The following is a 21,184-nucleotide window of genomic DNA, read 5'->3' as shown; positions in this document are numbered from 1 at the left end:
TCTGCTCTATAACATGCTGCCTGCTGTAATTATACAATGTACACTCTGCTCAGCTCCTCCTGCTCTATAACATGCTTCCTGCTGTAATTATACCATGTACACTCTGCTCAGCTCCTCCTGCTCTATAACATGCTGCCTGCTGTAATTATACCATGTACACTCTGCTCAGCTCCTCCTGCTCTATAACATGCTGCCTGCTGTAATTATACTATGTACACTCTGCTCAGCTCCTCCTGCTCTATAACATGCTGCCTGCAGAGTGCACTGCTTTTCCATGGTTGCAGGCTGGCTTTAGTGTCCATCATTGATCAGCGATGTATACATAACGTGCCAGGTCCTGGAGATGCCAGCAGGATATGGTGGGCACGCCCGGGGCCGGTACACCGGAGCAGAAGCCCCTGCAGACCCCGGGCAGGGGGTGGGGCATGGTGGTATCCCCGCCCCCTCCCTGCCTCCTCCCGCTCTCCTGCCCACACATCCTCTCTCTCTGTCTCCCTCTCCAGCCATTCCCCTTCTCATTAATAACACTGCTGGATTCTCATCATCAGGGGGGACACCCTGCAGGAGAAGCCGAGGAGCAGGGACTGCATGCCCCCTCACCTGGTGCCCCCTCACTGCGGCTGATCCACATAGCAGCAGGACGTGGAGGAGGGAGACACAGGGACCCCCCTCCCTCCCGGAGCCCCCCGCTAGTGCCGGGCCCCACAATGCCGCCCCTCAGGACAGATGTGCCCGTGCTCCTGGGATTGCTGTGCTGTGCCCTGCACGTCCATGCCACCTCTGTCAGCGATGGTGAGTGCCACCTTGTCATATGCGCTACACGGGGGAGAGGGGATGCGTTTTCTTTTCTTGCACCTTTATACTGCAGGCCCTGCAGATGATTGCAACCTGAGCAATGTGCTGTATAACATGGCTCCAGCACACATGTCTCCCCATCAGGGGATTGGCTTCTCTCCAGCATTTCAGGGGTGCCCAGGGCATGCAGGAAAGGGGTGCTCAGGGGATGGTATGCAGGAAAGGGGTGCCCAGTCTATGGCGAGCAGGACAGTGGTGCCCAGGGTGCAGGACAGGGCACCAGTCTATGGCGTGCAGGACAGGGGTGCCCAGTCTATGGCGAGCAGGACAGTGGTGCCCAGCGTGCAGGACAGGGGTGCCCAGTCTATGGCGTGCAGGACAGGGGTGCCCAGTCTATGGCGTGCAGGACAGGGGTGCCCAGTCTATGGCGTGCAGGACAGGGGTGCCCAGTCTATGGCGTGCAGGACAGGGGTGCCCAGTCTATGGCGTGCAGGACAGGGGTGCCCAGTCTATGGCGTGCAGGACAGGGGTGCCCAGTCTATGGCGTGCAGGACAGGGGTGCCCAGTCTATGGCGAGCAGGACAGGGGTGCCCAGGCTATGGCGAGCAGGACAGGGGTGCCCAGGCTATGGCGAGCAGGACAGGGGTGCCCAGGCTATGGCGAGCAGGACAGGGGTGCCCAGGCTATGGCGAGCAGGACAGGGGTGCCCAGGCTATGGCGAGCAGGACAGGGGTGCCCAGGCTATGGCGAGCAGGACAGGGGTGCCCAGGCTATGGCGAGCAGGACAGGGGTGCCCAGGCTATGGCGAGCAGGACAGGGGTGCCCAGGCTATGGCGAGCAGGCCAGGCATGGATCTGACAATATATGTCCATAGCTCATGCTGTGGGTTCCATTATCCCCATCATTCCTATTACTGTTTTGGAAGTGACCCTGAAATAAAGGCCCCGCTGTGCCCCTGAATGTGAGCAGGCATCAGGTCTATTGTGGTAACAATGAGATGTGATGTCTTTAGGAAGGTGCCCCCATCAATGGGGGATGGGTGAGTCCTTTTCTAGAGAATCCACCATTCAATCAAAGCCATTTTATGCAGGGACCTTCATCTTACATCATTGTCACAAATGGATGAAACCCTTCTGCTGATGTTAGGGGCAATGTATATGTCTCCTGGTGGTGAGGTCCTTGTACCCCTCTTCTGAGACTGATGTATATGTGTCCTAGAGATGAAGATCCTCGTACACCTCATCTGATGGTAGGGACATTGTATGTTTCCTAGTGACGGAGGTCCTTGTACTCTGATTGTAGGGCCTTTGTAGATGTTTCCTGGTATGGGATCATTGTTCTCCTCTATAGGGATATTTTATAGAGGTCCCTGTTCACCTCTTGTGATTGTAGGTATGCTGTATATGTCTCCTGGTGATGGGATCATTGTTCTCCTCTTCTGATTGTAGGGACTTTGTGTATGTTTCCTAATGATGGAGGCTTGTATATACATACTTGATGGTAGGGTCTTTGTATATATCTTGTGGTGATGTATATACTGATGGTGGGATCATTGTGTATACCTCCCAGTGATGGGGTCATCATGTCCCAGACAGTCTCCAGGTTCCCTTTAACCTTCTGCAGATAGCAGTATTATACATATATGTTTGTTACTTGATATCCATTCGGTGCAGATGTTTTGTCTATTGTGTTGAATTCATATGATGGAAGTGATGTTTGTTCTTGCTCCTATGGAAGGCCTTGATGTCAGCCTGGATCTGCACCATATGTACTTCTCCCCCTCTGGTATTTATTACTCCTCTTCCAATGGTGTGATCTCCAGATGTAAAATCTATGAATACAGATGGACCTATTGAGCTGATCATTGGAATGGGTAGTGCCTATGGGAAGTGCTATGTATAAACGCTGTGTTTTTTTTCTATCTATTATTGACTCTAAGGCTGGAGAGCTGGAGGACAAGGCTGACTTTGTGAGGGCATCTCCATTGCATTTCCCAGGCTTAATCTGCAGGCAGAGCAGCGGCTTCCTCCATAGAGCGAGGCTGCAGTGCGCCTTCAGTGCGTGACATGGCATTTAACACTGGCAGGAAGAGAAAGGGAGATTCATGGGAGAGGGACGTGTTTGCAAACCAGATGTGAGGGGAACCACTGTGAAGCTCCTGCGCTGAAGGGATTGTGTAAGCAATGATACGTTGGAGCTATGTATTATGGCTCTTAGTCAGTCCAGCAGGGAAAACACCTCTGTCATGTAATATTTCTGTTATCTGATAATACCAGTCTGGCAGAAAGGACGATACACAAAGATGCAACAAAGTTTCTAAAGTGACTGCAATATACAGAAAGGCTTTGGGGTAAATCACATCTTGCTACTGTTTTGTAAAAATTTCAGCAGTGCCAAATAAAACTTTCAGGCGACATACACATAAACGTGTTATGATGTATGTGCCACCAGTTGCCGAGCTCAGTGTCCACAAAAATGGTCCGGGTCACATTTTTGCGCATCTGACAAAAAAAGAAACATACAGAAGGTTTGCAAATAATATCACTGGTCTGTCCCAACCTCGTGAAGGCCTCCCAGTTGTGTTGCTTAGAAAGTGTTCTGCAGCTACTGATGCCGCACAGATGACAACCACATTTTTCACGTACCCATAAACGTCAATGTGAAGGCCCTTGCCACAAACATGGGCAGCAAAGGATCTGCTCTGAGTTTTCTACAGCTGCCACATGGATCTGTGAAAAACATATTCATGTGTCCATTGAAATGAATGTCAGTGTGCCATCTGGAAAAAGTGCATAGGACATGGAGGAAAATAAACATTAAGTTATAGGATTGAAAATGGACTCCAAAGGAGTAAGACTGGACAATCAAGTACATGAGCTAACTCATTGGTAGGAATATTGACCTTCCCAAACCAAACCCATTGAGTACAGGCAATTTGGAGATCCACACCCTGCTGTGGTTGATGCTCTTGGTATCCTAAGGTTTAGATGCCATTGAATGGGCAGCTGGAGATTGGGAGCACTATCTACCAGCTCCATTTACCAAAACGATCTTTTCTAAATGTTTAAATTTAAAAAAAAAAAAATTATTAGAAACTGATTTAATAATATTTATTTTATATGAAAAGAATGGAACAGGAGGTCTTTGCTAAGACTGGTTAAGTCTTAGGTCAAATGGTTGCCTTTCCTCCTTAGGCCACTTTCCCACGAGCGAGCGCAGTCAGAGAAAAGCACATTGTGCGCTGGAGGGATTTCCTGGACCGAACTTCGAATCACTGGACTGAACTGACATGTTGAGTTCAGTCTAGTGATACGAGGGTCAGTCTGGGAAATCCCTTCAGCCACGGTGCGCGTTATAGTGGGCAAGTGGCCTTAGTGTTGGTGGATACTACTGACCATTCAGTTTATGGGTTCTAGATAAAAACAAGGATTAGGCATGCCAAAACCTTTTTTTTTATGCCAGCTGATAAGCCACTGCCAGAATGTCTGATACTTCTCTGGATAAACATGCGTTCTCTTCTGTGGTAGGATATCCATGGGTCAAACAAGTGTTCAGCCAACAATACAAAGAGCAGTAATGGGTTGGTAAGTTTATAACAATATACAGGAGATACAGAATTAACAATTCAACAATTTCTGACACTTATACAATTGAATGGTTTGTCAGGATACATTCTCAGTCTGCCATCAATTACTGAGAACGGCAATCCTGTTTCCTGGATTGCTGGGGGCTCCATTCTCTTGAGCATTGCAGGTTCCAGTACATGGTACCTCACTAATCAGTCTGTTATCTGCAGTATAGGGGATAACTCCAAGGGGTTGTCTAAAGGTTGAAAAACTTACTTTCTTACAAAAACATGAACATGGGTGGTGCCCGTTATTAAAACTAAGCTCCATTCATGTCTTTACAGCAACCAGCACAAACCATGGTCAGGTGTGGCGCTATTTTTGGAAGAAAGCAGCCACGTTTTTGAACCTCCAGACAACCCCTTTGAATAGTTGGTACAACCCCTTTGGATAGTTGGCACAACCCCTTTAAGGTTATTAATGAGCCAAGCTTACTCTGGTTTCCATATTCTATTTTTAAATTCTGTACCTTGTCAAAAGTTAAGTGGATTCTCCATCACTGTGCACGTACAATGCCGCCATTCATTTATCACTTATGCCAGAAAACGGATAGAAAAGCAGACCTATGGTTCCACCCGTTTTTTGGACTGTAGTAAAGTTGGTAAGGAAATTGCACCCAAGTCTTTGCACAACGCTGTAAACCCAGGGGATGCAAGCGTTTCATACAAGTTTCAGCATGTAAAAAATAAAAAGGAAACATTCAATGTCAAAAAAATGGGATTGACACAGATGTGTAAAATGCAGATGTGAATAAGCACTTTCTGTGCGAAGACCTGCATTATTAATTTATACCCCTGTGACCAATTTATTCCAGTTTAATTACAGCTTTTCCAGGAGGAGACGGATATGTAGGATGTAAATACCTTATGTCTGTTCTCTGATCTCTTGTTCTAGGATTTTGGTTCCTTTAAAAACACGTTAGAAAATGATAACCCCCAACATCACTGCCCTGAACAATAGAATGTATTCCTAGTCCGGCCACACATACTTGTTTATGATATGAGATAATTGAGGCTTAATCTCTGTATTTCTGAAATTATTATTTCCGTATGGGATTCTCTGGGGTTGGGATGAGCGCGTCAAGATAAATGGTTTTTCTGTAATAGTATATTGTAAAATACTTAATAAGCGAGTTATTACCTGAATAGAGATTTATTAATCGAATAAGGTTTTTGTTTTAAAAAATAGAAACAAAATACAGGCAGTCCCCGGGTTACATACAAGTTGAATCTGTAGGTAAATCGGAACTGTATAATCTGTAAACCCAGACAGAATTTTTTTGGTATCTGTGACCATTTAGATTTTAAAAATATTGGATTGTCACAAGAACCAGGATTAACAATAAAGCTTCATTGCAGACACCTGTGATAACTGTTACAGCTGTTTATTGTAGCCTAGGGCTAAAGTACAGTAAATTACCAACATCCAGAGGTCCGTTTGTAACTAGGGGTCGGGTGTTCTTAAGTAGAGGACCGCCTGTATTCAGTTAATTTTTCACATATGGTTACGGTTGGGGAAAGGTTCATGAGCGTGAGCCCAGATGTCATAGTTAGGATTAATGAAGTACTTGACTTGTCTTACATATTGGAGAGCTGCTTGTTTTTGAATTTTTGAATCTATCTTATATATTCCAAGAATATTTGCCATTCAGCCAATAGTTTACTGGAAGGAGGCTAAAATCAGACCTTCAGCCAACAATAATATGTCATCCGATGACCACAGTTTCTTTCCAGACAAAGGTGGATTCCTTAGCAACAACATAACATCGGATGTGAGACTTGCTTCTTTTCATTTAGTCAAACCAAGCAAAATCTTCAAGTATAGAGCAATAAAATATTCTTAACTCCTCCAGTAGACTGGAGAAATGATTGAGGTGTATCTCAGTCATTTCTGTCTAATGTGTCTTTTTAAAGGTTGTACTGCCATCGAAACTTCATTTTTCCTGGAAAAACCCCTTTATGTAAAATTTTGCTAAGCAGGATATGCCAAAATTTCTGCTCCCTTCAACTGATTCTCTCACCAGCCAATAGCAATGTTGTCCTGTATAATTGGCACCTTGGCTAGTCTCTGGCACATGATTGGCTGTGGTTTGTGTAATATATAGCAGGGAGGACCAATCACTTTTCAATGGAGAAAACCTTTCGTCAGTTACGATTCGCCTGCCATGTACACATATTTTTTACATTTACTATATGTTTCCATTGTGAAACTGGGTGCAGAACATCTACCAGTGAATGAGTTTTTATTCCCTCAGTTTCACAAATGTTCGATGATGGTTTCTTTCATCGGAATGGAATAATAAAATATTTATGGAGATCTGCCACATGGAAAGTTTAACCCCTTTACTATTCTGTAATTAGTTTTTGTTGATATATAATGTATAATATTGTGGTCCTAATGCCCAGCTTCCCCGACTGTAGTGTAATTTCCTTGGATTTGGCTAAGATTTCCCTGTGTACAGTCAACAATGAACCTATAGTCATTTGGTAATGTTCTGGTCCTAGACATCTAGTAGTGTGACTGGGATCATTTAAAGGGAAAATGAACCGTACTTACAGACAACAGCTGCCTTGAACTGTGCACAGGTCTGCCACCTGCTGGTCATCAGGTGCGCCTTATAATCTGGTGCACCTTATATATGAACCTAGACGTTTTAGCAGGCATTTATTGATGGTGCGCCTTATAGTCCTAAAAATACTATACCGTATATTCTATTCTGTGGACACATGATAATTGGTTGGAGTCCGATTTCTGGAATTGAGAACAGAGGTCTCTCAATAGACAATGGAGTTGTGGTTGAGATCCATCGGGATAAGTTGTTGGTAATCTTGGAATACCTTTTTAAATAGACAGTAAACAAAATTATTCCTTCAATTGGAATCTGTATACTGTAGAAGTATGTGGTAAATTGGAAGTAAAAACATCTAGATTATTGATTTTGGACCACCTTGGTATATGTACTGTCTGATACCAGCCATACAGAATCTGTCAGACCTCCCCCTCCTCCCAATGGCTGTTTAAAAAAAGGGGGGCATTTGGAGATAAATAATGGAGAGAAGAGGGTTCTCACTAATTCAATGACTCTTAATATTGTCAGGCAGTTTTAAAAACCCTCAGCTTGCCTTAGAAACCACAGGGTTAATTTGTGGCGCATGTGATCCTGTCATGTGGAACTACAGCAAATTTATCAAACGGTCTTTTAGAAAGTCTTTGTTGCCCTTAGCAACCCATTAGGTTTAATTGTAAGAGTACAGTAAGAAATACAATCTGTGCTGTGATTGGTTGCTGCAGACAAAAGGGGGAGATTTATCAGTGTCTGAGGTAAAACTGTTCTAGTTGCCCATGGTAACCAATCAGAGCTCAGCTTAGGTTTTATAAACAACTGTGGGAAAATGAAAGCTGAGCTCTGATTGGTTTCCATGGGCAACTAGAACAATTCTAATAAATCTTCCCCAATTTATTTCATACATTTCCTATGAACTTTTTTTTTTCTTAAAGGAAACCCGTCACACAGATCTCCCACATAAACCACAAACAGTAACTATGAGTGGAGTGTTCAGAACACAGTGGGGCTCATTTACTAAGGGTCCGAACACCGCATTTTCGTCGGGTTTCGCGATTTTATTCAGTTTTGCCCTGAATTTCCCAGGGTTTTTGGCGTCCACGATCGGACTGTGGCGCATCGGCGCCGGCTTGCATGCGAAACAAATCGACTGATTCGGACAAACCGTGGAATTTAAAAAGCAAATTATGTCGCAAGATCAAGCACTCACATGCACCGGGAAGAAGCAGGTGAATTCCGGTGGACCTCAGCGGGGGAAGCGACACATGCAGGAAATTGGACGCACGATCTTAGTGAATCGGGGCAGACCCGAATCCTCTTCGGACAACGCATGGCGGGGATCGCGTCGGGGCGGGTAAGTACATAGGGCTATACTCCAATAATAGGTAGTGTTTGTGGTTAATGGTGGATCTCTGTGATGACAGGTTTCTTTTTAACGTTTGTCTTTCTATTAATTTGGATTTATATGTAAAATGTCTGTTATCCATAGCAACAATAACTTCATAATGAGTGCTCTGCTTTCATTGGTTGCACTTTTGGTCGATTTGCTTGTGTTGGTCCAAGTAAACAGCTCTGGAAACCGGTTATATACATGATAAGTGTAGATAGTTAGGCACCCTGGTCTGTGTGTGGCTGCCGGTGTGGTGATGATTTCATCTACGTGCCCAGGCTGGTCCTGGTTGTGAGCCGTGCCAGTTGTTTTTCAGCGTGGCACAGCTGCCTGGCCTATTGCTCATGTCTCTGATGACTTCATGGCCCTTAGAAATCCTGTAATGTTATTTTCGGTTTCCGTCAAAACATCCAGTTTTTAATAAGAATTGTTTGTCTCTCTGTTTTAAGCCAGGATACATGTTTTATGGTATGATGTTGGCTACTCAACGCCCTTTGTGCAGTGTGTTGTACAAAACAGCTGCTTAACTTGTGGTCTATTTAGCAGGACCCTCTTACCAATGGTTGTATACACTTGCTCTGGAACAAGGCTCAATTGACTTACCAAAGGTGGCACAATCATAGTCCGCTTTGACGCTGTTTGGGCTGGGGGCTGTGTGCCAATGTTGTAAGTTGGTGATGATGAAGCAATTCTTTTGGTGAGTTGCACAAATTTCTAAGAGTACATGTGTCATGAAACCTTGATTTGTGCAATTGTCAAAAATTCCCTATTGTAGGGTCTAATGCCTGTCAATGCACCCCTTCATATGAACTGTTCTTGATTGCCTGAAGAACTTCCCAGGGAAGCTGGAAGTAAAGTTCTTCATCCATTGTGTAGTGGGCTTGCTGGGGGTCTCCGTTCCATGCACTTAAATATGGACGAGTTATATTTGGTCAGTCACCTCAGTAGAGCTCTGCTTTGAACGGCACCATGATCTGCTATAGCTTTAAACTGTATTGGCACCCTGTGGCTGCCAACATAGTTTAAAAAAAAGATGGAAGATGCAGGTTAGTGTCTTCTTGGTTTCTTGAAGTCGATTGTCTTTTTATAGGGAACCTGAGAGCAGAAACTGACCTAACAAACTACTACTGAATCATATTCAACCATCTAAACTCTTTTCTTGTTTCACGTTTCCTTCATAGCCCAGAGTGATGGCATCATCCAGAAAATCATTTTTGAACTTGATGTAAAATGGTTGTATAAAGTCATTAGGGTGGAGAGGTAAGGATCACTAATAGGATCTCTAAAAGTCTGGATAGTGATGTAAATCACAGAAGAGGGATCGTAATGAGTCAGGGAGAGCTTGACTTCAAGGCTCATCCTTGACTTGCAACCAATTTACATCTCACTTCTAAGCTAATTTTCTGGACGATGCCTCTATTCTGTGCCAGGAAATAAACGTGATCTTCAAGGTGTCAATCCACTTGACAACATACCAATAGTGGTTTATTAGGTAAATTTCTGCTTCCAGGTTCCATTTAACAATTGGTCTCGGCCCCATGGAACTGCGTAAGTTGTGCTATAGGTAGACCGTACCTTGATGGTACCTCTTCTGAAGGCTTCATTTATTGTCCCTCGAGTCTTCGATCTATTGTTTTCTTGTTTCCCTTATGTTTGCTCATTGAACCAAAAAAAACCTATTATGCCTTTTTGCTGTAGAATTTGGGAATGTGCACACTCTTGGGCTCCAATCACACCAGTTCTTGAGGCAAAGCCAGTGGTAAAGGAGAAGATTCCTGGACAGACTTCTCCTTTCTGGCTGCGGCTCAAAAAACTGAATAATAAACTGCACCTCAAACTGCATGAAAAACTGCAGGTGTGATTCCAGCCGTAAGCAATTTCTCATGAAGACAATGCACGCATGAGCCTCTGCTGTGGTGAAACCCTTTGAAGAGTCTGAGCATTGCAGAAAGTGCTGCAGAATATGAGATATCACTTGGCCGGTAGTCAACATGGGGAAGGCAGAACACGCTGTTACATTCTGACAGGCGCAGGAAATACTTCAACTATAATGTAATCCGGTTACGTCGCCTGCTTTTATTCTTATTTTCACGCCTCTTGAGTTATTTTTTTATACTTCTAGCTATAGACTAACACTACTAGACCCTGTATAGGCTCTGCATCGTATCAGTTGTTTTAGGTCAGATTATCTGATATTAAAGTATATACGATCTTACATGTTTATTGTAACTTAACTTGTGAAATAAATGGTGAAGAACGATTAAAACAGCCAATGAGATTTCATTTTTTTTTTGTTAAAATTGTTCTATAATGTAACTGGCAGCTATACATTTTGCTTCTTTTTTATTTTTTTTGCGCATACCTTTTTGAATTTCCATTATTATTATTATTTCCTTATATAGCACCTTCATATTCTGCAGGGCCTTACAGATCTTGGGGGACATATACAAACAAAATAAGACACTACCGTAATAACTTGGTCATATGAACAAATGGAAATGAGGGCCCTGATCACAAGAGCTTGCAATCTTTTAATTCTATCTATATTACTTTGTTATGTACTCTATAGCCAAAAAACTAAATATATAAATACAGCAAGAGAAGGGTGCCGGCTGATCTGTTTCATAACATCTTCCTGATCGCTGTATACACAATGTATACAAGTTAAAGAGTAACTAAAACAATCAAAAAACACTTTATAAAAAACCAATGATTGCAGCATTGAGCTCCGCCCGCTATGAAAAAGAAACCTGTTCTGTACTATATAGATGGATAAGGGAAATCTTTTCAGTATTTTAGTGGCAATTTGTGTCAATAAAAGTATTGACAAAATCATAGAAAAATGGATTTGCAATAATGAATGTACTTGAGGACACAAAAAAATGTGTTAGCAACTGGAGGAAAAGGCTTGTCATAAACTGTGCTTGTAAAAATACTATGTGAAGCATGTAGGTGAGCGGTGATATTTGGAGGAATTCTCAGAGGTCGTACCATATATATAGGGTTCTAGTTACTTATGGTGTCTGGCTGCGGCTTAGTCCTTTATCTCTAGTATTAATGGGGTCTGTCTGGTTATACATTTCTCGTATTGTTACTAAGAGCAGTCACTTTAAATACAAAACTATTTGCTTTTTGTAAGTTAAGATTATGGTGAGGAACTCCCATTGTTCTTGAGCCAATCCATTTGGCGTGTTGCCTTCTAATTATTGGCGTGTTATGCGTCTAGTAAATGTGTCAAGGTCACCATTATCAGTGCAGTTCATGTGTGACAAAGACTTATTGACAAGTGTGAACTCTCCTAGCCCTCCCCTGCACACGGCCTCTTATAGCTCCACTCTCTTACAGCTCTTATAGCTACTTCCTAAAACACAGATTTCTCAGCTAAGTGCAGCTTGGTATCCTTGTGATATCTGCAATGGTCAGATGACAGTGCAGAACAATCTGCAGGCAGCATGTTATAGAGCAGGAGGAGCTGATGCTTGGTATCCTTGTGATATCTGCAATGGTCAGATGACAGTGCAGGGCAATCTGCAGGCAGCATGTTATAGAGCAGGAGGAGCTGATGCTTGGTATCCTTGTGATATCTGCAATGGTCAGATGACAGTGCAGGGCAATCTGCAGGCAGCATGTTATAGAGCAGGAGGAGCTGATGCTTGGTATCCTTGTGATATCTGCAATGGTCAGATGACAGTGCAGGGCAATCTGCAGGCAGCATGTTATAGAAAAGGAGGAGCTGATGCTTGGTATCCTTGTGATATCTGCAATGGTCAGATGACAGTGCAGGACAATCTGCAGGCAGCATGTTAAAGAGCAGGAGGAGCTGATGCTTGGTATCCTTGTGATATCTGCAATGGTCAGATGACAGTGCAGGACAATCTGCAGGCAGCATGTTATAGAGCAGGAGGAGCTGATGCTTGGTATCCTTGTGATATCTGCAATGGTCAGATGACAGTGCAGGACAATCTGCAGGCAGCATGTTATAGAGCAGGAGGAGCTGATGCTTGGTATCCTTGTGATATCTGCAATGGTCAGATGACAGTTCAGGGCAATCTGCAGGCAGCATGTTATAGAGCAGGAGGAGCTGATGCTTGGTATCCTTGTGATATCTGCAATGGTCAGATGACAGTGCAGGACAATCTGCAGGCAGCATGTTATAGAGCAGGAGGAGCTGATGCTTGGTATCCTTGTGATATCTGCAATGGTCAGATGACAGTTCAGGGCAATCTGCAGGCAGCATGTTATAGAGCAGGAGGAGCTGATGCTTGGTATCCTTGTGATATCTGCAATGGTCAGATGACAGTGCAGGGCAATCTGCAGGCAGCATGTTATAGTGCAGGAGGAGCTGATGCTTGGTATCCTTGTGATATCTGCAATGGTCAGATGACAGTGCAGGACAATCTGCAGGCAGCATGTTATAGAGCAGGAGGAGCTGATGCTTGGTATCCTTGTGATATCTGCAATGGTCAGATGACAGTGCAGGACAATCTGCAGGCAGCATGTTATAGAGCAGGAGGAGCTGATGCTTGGTATCCTTGTGATATCTGCAATGGTCAGATGACAGTGCAGGACAATCTGCAGGCAGCATGTTATAGAGCAGGAGGAGCTGATGCTTGGTATCCTTGTGATATCTGCAATGGTCAGATGACAGTGCAGGGCAATCTGCAGGCAGCATGTTATAGAGCAGGAGGAGCTGATGCTTGGTATCCTTGTGATATCTGCAATGGTCAGATGACAGTGCAGGGCAATCTGCAGGCAGCATGTTATAGAGCAGGAGGAGCTGATGCTTGGTATCCTTGTGATATCTGCAATGGTCAGATGACAGTGCAGGACAATCTGCAGGCAGCATGTTATAGAGCAGGAGGAGCTGATGCTTGGTATCCTTGTGATATCTGCAATGGTCAGATGACAGTGCAGGACAATCTGCAGGCAGCATGTTATAGAGCAGGAGGAGCTGATGCTTGGTATCCTTGTGATATCTGCAATGGTCAGATGACAGTGCAGGACAATCTGCAGGCAGCATGTTATAGAGCAGGAGGAGCTGATGCTTGGTATCCTTGTGATATCTGCAATGGTCAGATGACAGTGCAGGACAATCTGCAGGCAGCATGTTATAGAGCAGGAGGAGCTGATGCTTGGTATCCTTGTGATATCTGCAATGGTCAGATGACAGTGCAGGACAATCTGCAGGCAGCATGTTATAGAGCAGGAGGAGCTGATGCTTGGTATCCTTGTGATATCTGCAATGGTCAGATGACAGTGCAGGACAATCTGCAGGCAGCATGTTGTAGAGCAGGAGGAGCTGATGCTTGGTATCCTTGTGATATCTGCAATGGTCAGATGACAGTGCAGGACAATCTGCAGGCAGCATGTTATAGAGCAGGAGGAGCTGATGCTTGGTATCCTTGTGATATCTGCAATGGTCAGATGACAATGCAGGACAATCTGCAGGCAGCATGTTATAGAGCAGGAGGAGCTGATGCTTGGTATCCTTGTGATATCTGCAATGGTCAGATGACAGTGCAGGACAATCTGCAGGCAGCATGGTATAGAGCAGGAGGAGCTGATGCTTGGTATCCTTGTGATATCCGCAATGGTCAGATGACAGTGCAGGACAATCTGCAGGCAGCATGTTATAGAGCAGGAGGAGCTGATGCTTGGTATCCTTGTGATAAGTAGAGTTGTACATAGGTGACATTTTACCTTCTTGGCTCACATTGAGAGATGAAAATAACCGTGAGGTTCTGATCTACATCTTTACAACTTTTTCTGGTATAAGTGACTACTGGCCATTAGTGATGAACGATTTAAATGCCTGTGGTGGCTTTGTTGGCTTAATTTAAAGAGATAACACTTGTGATTGGTAGGTGTTATTGAGTTGAACCCCAGCTCAAACTTCTGATTGAAGGACCTGTACCCAAAGAGTTTGGCATGGACCTGAACTCTACGGTTCGGAGCTGCTCAACACTAATGTCAATAGAATTACCAATAATATGGGGGATCTGACAACATTTATGACCATACAATATGGGGGGGGGGATCACATTCTTTTTCTTTTTTTTGTGATTCTTTTTCAGGATCACCTGTGGGTTTTTTCTGGCTTTTTCTTTTGCAACTATTTTCAGTAGATCCATTTTGTTACATTATTATATATGATAGTTATCATTTTAATATCTAATAACTTCATCAGGATCGACAGCCTTGTTTTCTATCTTCCTTGTGTGTGGTATGTTTCTGCATGGTACCGTACAGTGTTGCTCTATCTTGGCAGAAAGTTGGGGCTTGGATGGAAGTGGAATACATTTTTACATGTGTATCTAATCCCTGCAGCTGCTTGGTGGTCGTGGTGGTAGGTTCCACTTAATCAATTTCAACATTTCTGTAGAAAGACACTTTCTATGAGTAAAGATTAAATGTGGGCAAATACCAGCAGCCAGTTTAACAGTGCAACTGCAAATTTGGAATTGGCAACTAACCATTTAGGTTCTTTCTCTTATGTTAAAGCTAGTGTCCTATCCATGGGCAGCATGTTATAGAGCAGAAGGAGCTGAGCAGATTGTACATAGTATCCTATCCATGGGCAGCATGTTATAGAGCAGGAAAAACTGAGCAGATAATACATAGTGTCCTATCTACAGGCAGCTTGTTATACAGCAGGAGGAGCTGAGCAGATTGTACATAGTGTCCTATCCATGGGCAGTATGTTATAGAGCAGGAAAAGCTGAGCAGATAATACATAGTGTCCTATCCATGGGCAGCATGTTATAGAGCAGAAGGAGCTAAGTAGATTGTTCAAATTCAGAAAACCTTTCTGTACTTCGGAGTCTTGGTACTGCCTAACTGACTGGATAGACCAAAAATTTTCCTATTGATTTTCATTGTTCGGGTTATTCAGTAAGCATTTTAACAGCCCAGTCTGATAGTTTTGATAAAGTGCCTTCAAATTGCATTACATATAATTGGGAAATTGCAGCTTTGGTGATATTTCAGCTGTTTTTTTCCCCAGATCTCTTGTGTGAAAAAACAGCCTTCTTTTCTATTGTGTGTTTGTAAGAGGTCAGAATGCATAAAATAAATCTGTAATCTGAATACAGTATAGATCATGACATGGATGGGCCTGGATGCTTTACATGTAATCTTACATTTCATCTCTAGAAGAAATGTATGGGTGACCATGCAGTGCAGTGTTGATGGACCTTTTGGAGGCCAAGTGCCCTAACTACAGCCTAAGGGCTCATGTGCACAAACATGCGGAGCCTGTGGATACCTGCCCGTAAGTCGGCACGGCCCCATGAAGTGCACACAATTTTCTGCAAGGAGTTCTCATCTAGCAGCTGTACTGCAGCGCTGTGCATGAGCCCCAAAGCTTTGCTTACACTTCCACATCTTTCAATCGTATTGGCATCCTGAGGACTCCAATGTAGCTGAAATTCAGGTTATCATTGTCCGCTTTTACAGGAAGAATCATGAGGCTTAGAGCAGCAGCTCCAATAATAATCCAACAGTATCCAAACCTCTTCTCTCATATTGCAGTCCCAGGCAGATAAGTATGTGTCCCTTTAAAATACCCCTGAGCGTGGTAAGTCCTGGGACTGCAGGAGGAGTTCTTGAGTTCTGGCTGGCAAACACTGTCCACAGAGAGGTCCACACTGTCCTCTGGCACCGCTGCCCTTGGTTCACCACCACTGATGTGGACCTTTATGTCCAGTGCTGTGGCACTCAGAATATCAACAAATTTTTTTTCTTCATTGTACAATGGTTTAAGACTTTACATCTGCAATAAAAATATGTATGTGCAAAAATATGAAATCACAATTTAGCAATGTTCCATGAAGGAGATCTTAAATCACACAAATGACCATGTACTATCTTTGATGGTTGTTAATTCTAGTCTCCAATTTGGATTGCATTATCCTAAAAATATCACCGACCTAGATGAGTCACGAAGGGATTCTTGGAGGTGTCTTGAAGACAAGAATTTAATTAGAAAAGCACGGGTTTTGTAGAGGATTCTACATCACTTCAAGAAAATATATATTTACCTTTCTACAAAAACATACTAAGACCCAGTTCACACCTCCAGTTGAGTTTTCTGTTACACTCTCAGTTTAAGGAGAGCTCCACAGAAACCAGAAGGTCTTCTGTTCACCTTCCATCCACCATAGACTTTAATGGACCTTCCATTATCTTCCATTCTTCATCCATTATTAATAGTGGAATGGAAGCAGGATAACAAACTTGGCCAAAATCTCCTATAAAAAATTCATGTTGACGACTATTTTTCATGCCTGATTTACTTTGGTCTGCCAAGGTTTTTTTAAATTGATCCTCATAAACTATAGTCTGTAAATGATCTGTAAATAGCTCTGGCTACGACATGCTTTACTCTTTTTAATAAATTGGCCAATCCATTAAAATATTGTCTGTGGGCCCTGATCCATTATAAAGTATTATGTTTAGCAAGCCATGTGCTGGCACACAAAACCGATTTGTGGGCACCTTTGCTTTTGGCACTCATGAAAATTTTTGGGGGCAAATTTTTTGGATGACGGTACTTTCCAGCAGCTAAAATGTGAAATGTAAATAAAGGACTTGATAGGGGTTGGAAACATTCATAGGTTACTTTCTGGCCACTGATTGACTGATCGGTAACCCCTAGTGTTTCCTGTGATGACGGGAATGGGGACCTGTAGTATCAGTAGCTGCGGCTGATAATGGAATCAATGTAACCCTGTTTTTCTTACAGATTTTCTTCTAAAGTGTTTGCTTTATGGGCATCAAAATAATGTAAATGACTAATAAGAGTTATAACAGGATCATCTTTATTTTTATCTTTTATTTCTAGATTTAGATGTTTGTACGTATAATATTGGATTCTTTCTCCCATGACCCGCTTCCTGCTACACACAGGGTGCTGCCTTGTAAATTCTCAAAAACATGCATTTCTTCCAGAAGTCTAGGTACCTCCTAATGTCTGGTTCACTGGCTGGTTCTTCCCCATCAGTTTTCGTTATGTAACCAAATCATATTGAATATGTTTTGTATTATGGGCGGAAGTTCCTCTGCCGTGGAAAATTCCATCAGCCGTTCTTCCAGATGCTGACTTTGCTTTCCCTGAATAATTTTTTTGCATTTTAAAGGGGAAATCCAGTCTGCGAGCTCAGTCTCCATCTATTTTGTGTTATCTTTTACAGATTCGCATATCTGAATTACTATAGGTGCAAAGCAGGCCTCACTTTTTGACCTCTTAGTATATCAGAGAACCTTTGGGGGGGGGGGGGGGAGACTGCATGAGCGATTTAGGTCTTTGAAGTCTGCAAGAATAACAGCTGTTTGCTTCTTGGCAGGATGCAAGATAGCGGGAATATGTTGCCATGTGAACACCGATTCAATGTGATATTCCAGTAACCTCTTTCACATATGTGAGGTTGAGGTATATGCATGGTAATGAGAAACTACATTTCTTCCCATTTTGTTATTAGCAAAGAAATCCTTAGGAGTGACCACATCACAACCTGCAGAACCCGAAGATGTAGAATGGGAAAGACCTCAATGTATACAGTAATATCCATTTCTTGGGTAGGAAGCAAAACGTATAGTATGCCCAATACCAATACAGATGTGTCTGTGTGGTTTCAATGTGTTGTGTTCTATAATATTGGCTGAGAGGAGGATTACACTGATGTAGTGAGAAGTTTTTAGATGTGATGGTTTCTGCACATTTTAATTGCCCTCCGTGTCCTTGAATGAACTCATGTGCATGAGCCATCAAAGACATAATTATTTATAATGGGATTAACAGTCTTTGTATACTGGGAAGGATATAAGGGATAAGCAAGTACTGAACGTAGTTGGCAGAAAAGTATGGGGTTTGTCTTGTACCATCAAAATCAAGCATGATAAACTTCTTTCACACAGCTTTATGCTTATCCGGCCGTAGCACAGGTGAGCATATAGCCGCGCACTGGAGAGGAGGGCATGGAGCCAGGTAATGTGAAATAAACTATTATACTGTAAACTACTTAAATGATTCAGAATGCTGACAAAAGTAATTTTAAAATCAGCATAGCATAGGCAATTGGAACCTTTCACCAGCTACAAATGACATTCTTGGTGACAGGTTGGCTTTAATAAAGCAGTTTTTCTGTGCCATTTTTCCTTCTTTTTCCTGCAGTGAGCAGTGTATCTGAAGCTCATATACGGTACAGAGGTATTATGTTTTCCAGCCAGAACAATTGACTCTCTGAGGAGAGTAGTTTATCCAGGGACTGTCTTCAGTGGATACAGGACGGATCTGTTAGTGGATATAGGACGGAAAGCTGAATTGCACAAACTTTAAAATTTAAGAAAAAGAATAACACGGGAAGATATTTCTTTAATAAAGTATTTTGCACAATTTACTATTATCATCCATTACATATATTCACTAACTTACATTTATAGTCTTAAAATGAATCTACAGTGATAACTTGAAATATCAAATGTGGAAAGAAAAGGTTAACAGTATAAATGGAATTCCGGCTGAAATCTCAGTTCTTTCACTTCATGGAAAAAGTAGTTTACAGTAAACCTACCACTTAAAAGTGGTAGTTCTAAGACACATATACATGGCACCAGCTCAGGGTGAGCTGGTGCCAGAGCATATTTTCATTAGTAGAATAAACTGTTGTATCACTGATTTTATAAGTTATATAACATTTATCTCGGTGCACCGCACTAGGGCACGACCGATTCTGAAGTGCTGGAGAGCCGGTGACGTCACCGAGCTCTCCGGCACACGCGCGCCTGCGAAACTTAGCACAGCCTGTTTCCCCGGCGCGTGTGCCGGAGAGCTCGGTGACGTCACCGGCTCTCCAGCACTTCAGAATCGGGCGTGCGCATGGTGCGCCGTGCCAAAGTGCGGTGCGCCGAGATAAATGTTATATAACTTATAAATCGGTGATACAGCGGTTTATTCTACTAATGAAAATATGACATGTATATGTGTCTTAGAACTACCACTAGGGTATGGGGGCGGCATTGTTTTAAAGCAAGACAACGGGTTCTAGTTACCGATCGCATTTGTTTCCATAGAAACACATAAGCGATTGGGGCCGAGGCCTGCCCCTTTACCCTAGCGCTACGTTTATAAACACACACTGTAGCATCCTTGTTATCCTCCTAAAGTTCTGGTGTCAAGATGTGATGTATAGCATCCAGCTTCTCCCCCCAACAAAACGCCCCCTTCCCAAATCCCCACCCCTCACCCCCTCTGTACCACTTCTTCACAACACATAACACCAACATTGTGCTTGTAGGTACAACTTTTAAGTTGACATAACTTTTGTACACACTTGGAGTACTTTTGCTTTCTAGGAAACTTTTACAATCTTCTTGTATCACTTTTTTTTTTTTTTACAGCTCGTATCATGTATTAGTCTATGTCGGGTGGCATGACAAAGTGGTTGATTTTGGAAATAAACTCTGAGTTGGGCAATGTGCCCAGAGTCCTCTGGGTCAGGAAATACAAGGGATTACCCATCTCGGAGGGACGGTCTTTGTTTGAACTATTTAGTAGTGTTTTTATTGTTTTGACAAGGAAATACTCAATGCAATAACTTCCTGAGTTAGCGGCTGCTCTGAGGGCCTTGTACATTTGCCATGGGATATAAATCTTGTGAATGTCTTCCTGTCATTGACAAAAATGGCACTGCTTCTGTGTAACTAATAAATCTAATAGCGGGATAAGAGGACAATTAAAGGGTTCTTATGGACACGGCCTTATAATTGTGAAAGGAATCTCACAGAAACCCATGGATCTCGTGTCACAATAACATACTTCAAGGCTGGCAACAATCCATGTATAATACTGGGTTGTTGGGTAAATCTGTGTGTTAGTCAGAGATGATTAGTGAGAGATAAATCCTATACACGGGTTACGTGCAAAATAGCTTCCATAGGTTTGTTCTTAAGTTGAATTTGTATGTAGGTCAAAACTGTATATTTTATAATTGTAGTTCTACTCCCTGCTCTGCCATTGCTTTACATTGTATTTATTTGTCCCCTCATCTCTGGGCCACAAAGCAATAGCTTGATGGGTAAATCCAACTTTTTTTATACAAAGATTTGACCAAAATGTTACGTTCCATTAAAGAAAATCTATCATCATAATGAAATATGATAGGTCAGGGACACTTACTCTTAGTTCCAGGCACTGTCACTGTGGTGATCTTCTTGTATTTGTTATCCAAGGCCTTCTTCCTTCTAAATTCAATTTTAAATATGATGCTAATCAGCCAGAAGGGCTATGGGGTTGTTACTGAAGTCCCTCCATGCTGTTAGACTGTGCAGGGATACACCTGCTCCCTCAGCACTTCCAGCCTCTCTCTGCCTGCAATCCCATACAGGGGAGAAGTGCTCCAGCACCTGGCCAGAAGGGCCCTGGTAACACCCACAGAGCCCTTCTGGCTCATTATCATAATTTTAGAAGGGTTGATTTTAGAAGGAAGGAGGCCACGGATAACAAATATAAGAAGATCTATGAGTTGGTGTCTCTGGTTTATCGATGCTAGATTTTGATGGTAAATTTCCTCAAAAAGTTACAGTAACTAGCGATACAACTGCAGGGTGTGCACAGAACTTGTGATGGTGTGTGAGCTTTTGGTTACATGCGCCCATTGAGGAAAAAGCAGCAGAAATTCTGCAGGTTAGCTAAAGGAACATAATGAGCCAATGTTGTTGTGTTGACTTCTGTATTGCTTAGTTATGGCAAGTATATATGAAATGTCCTTTTTAAAAAAAACTTCTTTTTAGTGAAATCTCACCTGTTTACCT

The 21,184-nt window shown here is 42.8% G+C and overlaps 1 protein-coding gene across 2 annotated transcripts in view; it reads left to right on the top strand.

Moving 5' to 3' along the window:
• The first annotated feature begins 476 nt into the window (after nucleotides 1-476).
• LRP1 (LDL receptor related protein 1) overlaps nucleotides 477-21,184 on the top strand; it is a 192,610-nt gene continuing 171,902 nt past the window's right edge. For both annotated transcript variants that reach the window (XM_072134915.1, XM_072134914.1), the window contains exon 1: nucleotides 477-792. In XM_072134915.1, the coding sequence (XP_071991016.1) occupies nucleotides 708-792 (85 nt within the window). In that variant the 5' untranslated portion in view covers nucleotides 477-707. The remainder of the gene's footprint in view (nucleotides 793-21,184) is intronic.

The sequence above is a fragment of the Engystomops pustulosus genome, chromosome 2 (assembly GCF_040894005.1).
Source record: "Engystomops pustulosus chromosome 2, aEngPut4.maternal, whole genome shotgun sequence".
NCBI classification, from domain to species: Eukaryota; Metazoa; Chordata; class Amphibia; order Anura; family Leptodactylidae; genus Engystomops; species Engystomops pustulosus.
Note: the sequence above shows the minus strand (reverse complement) of the source record. Positions and strands in the feature narration are given on the sequence as shown.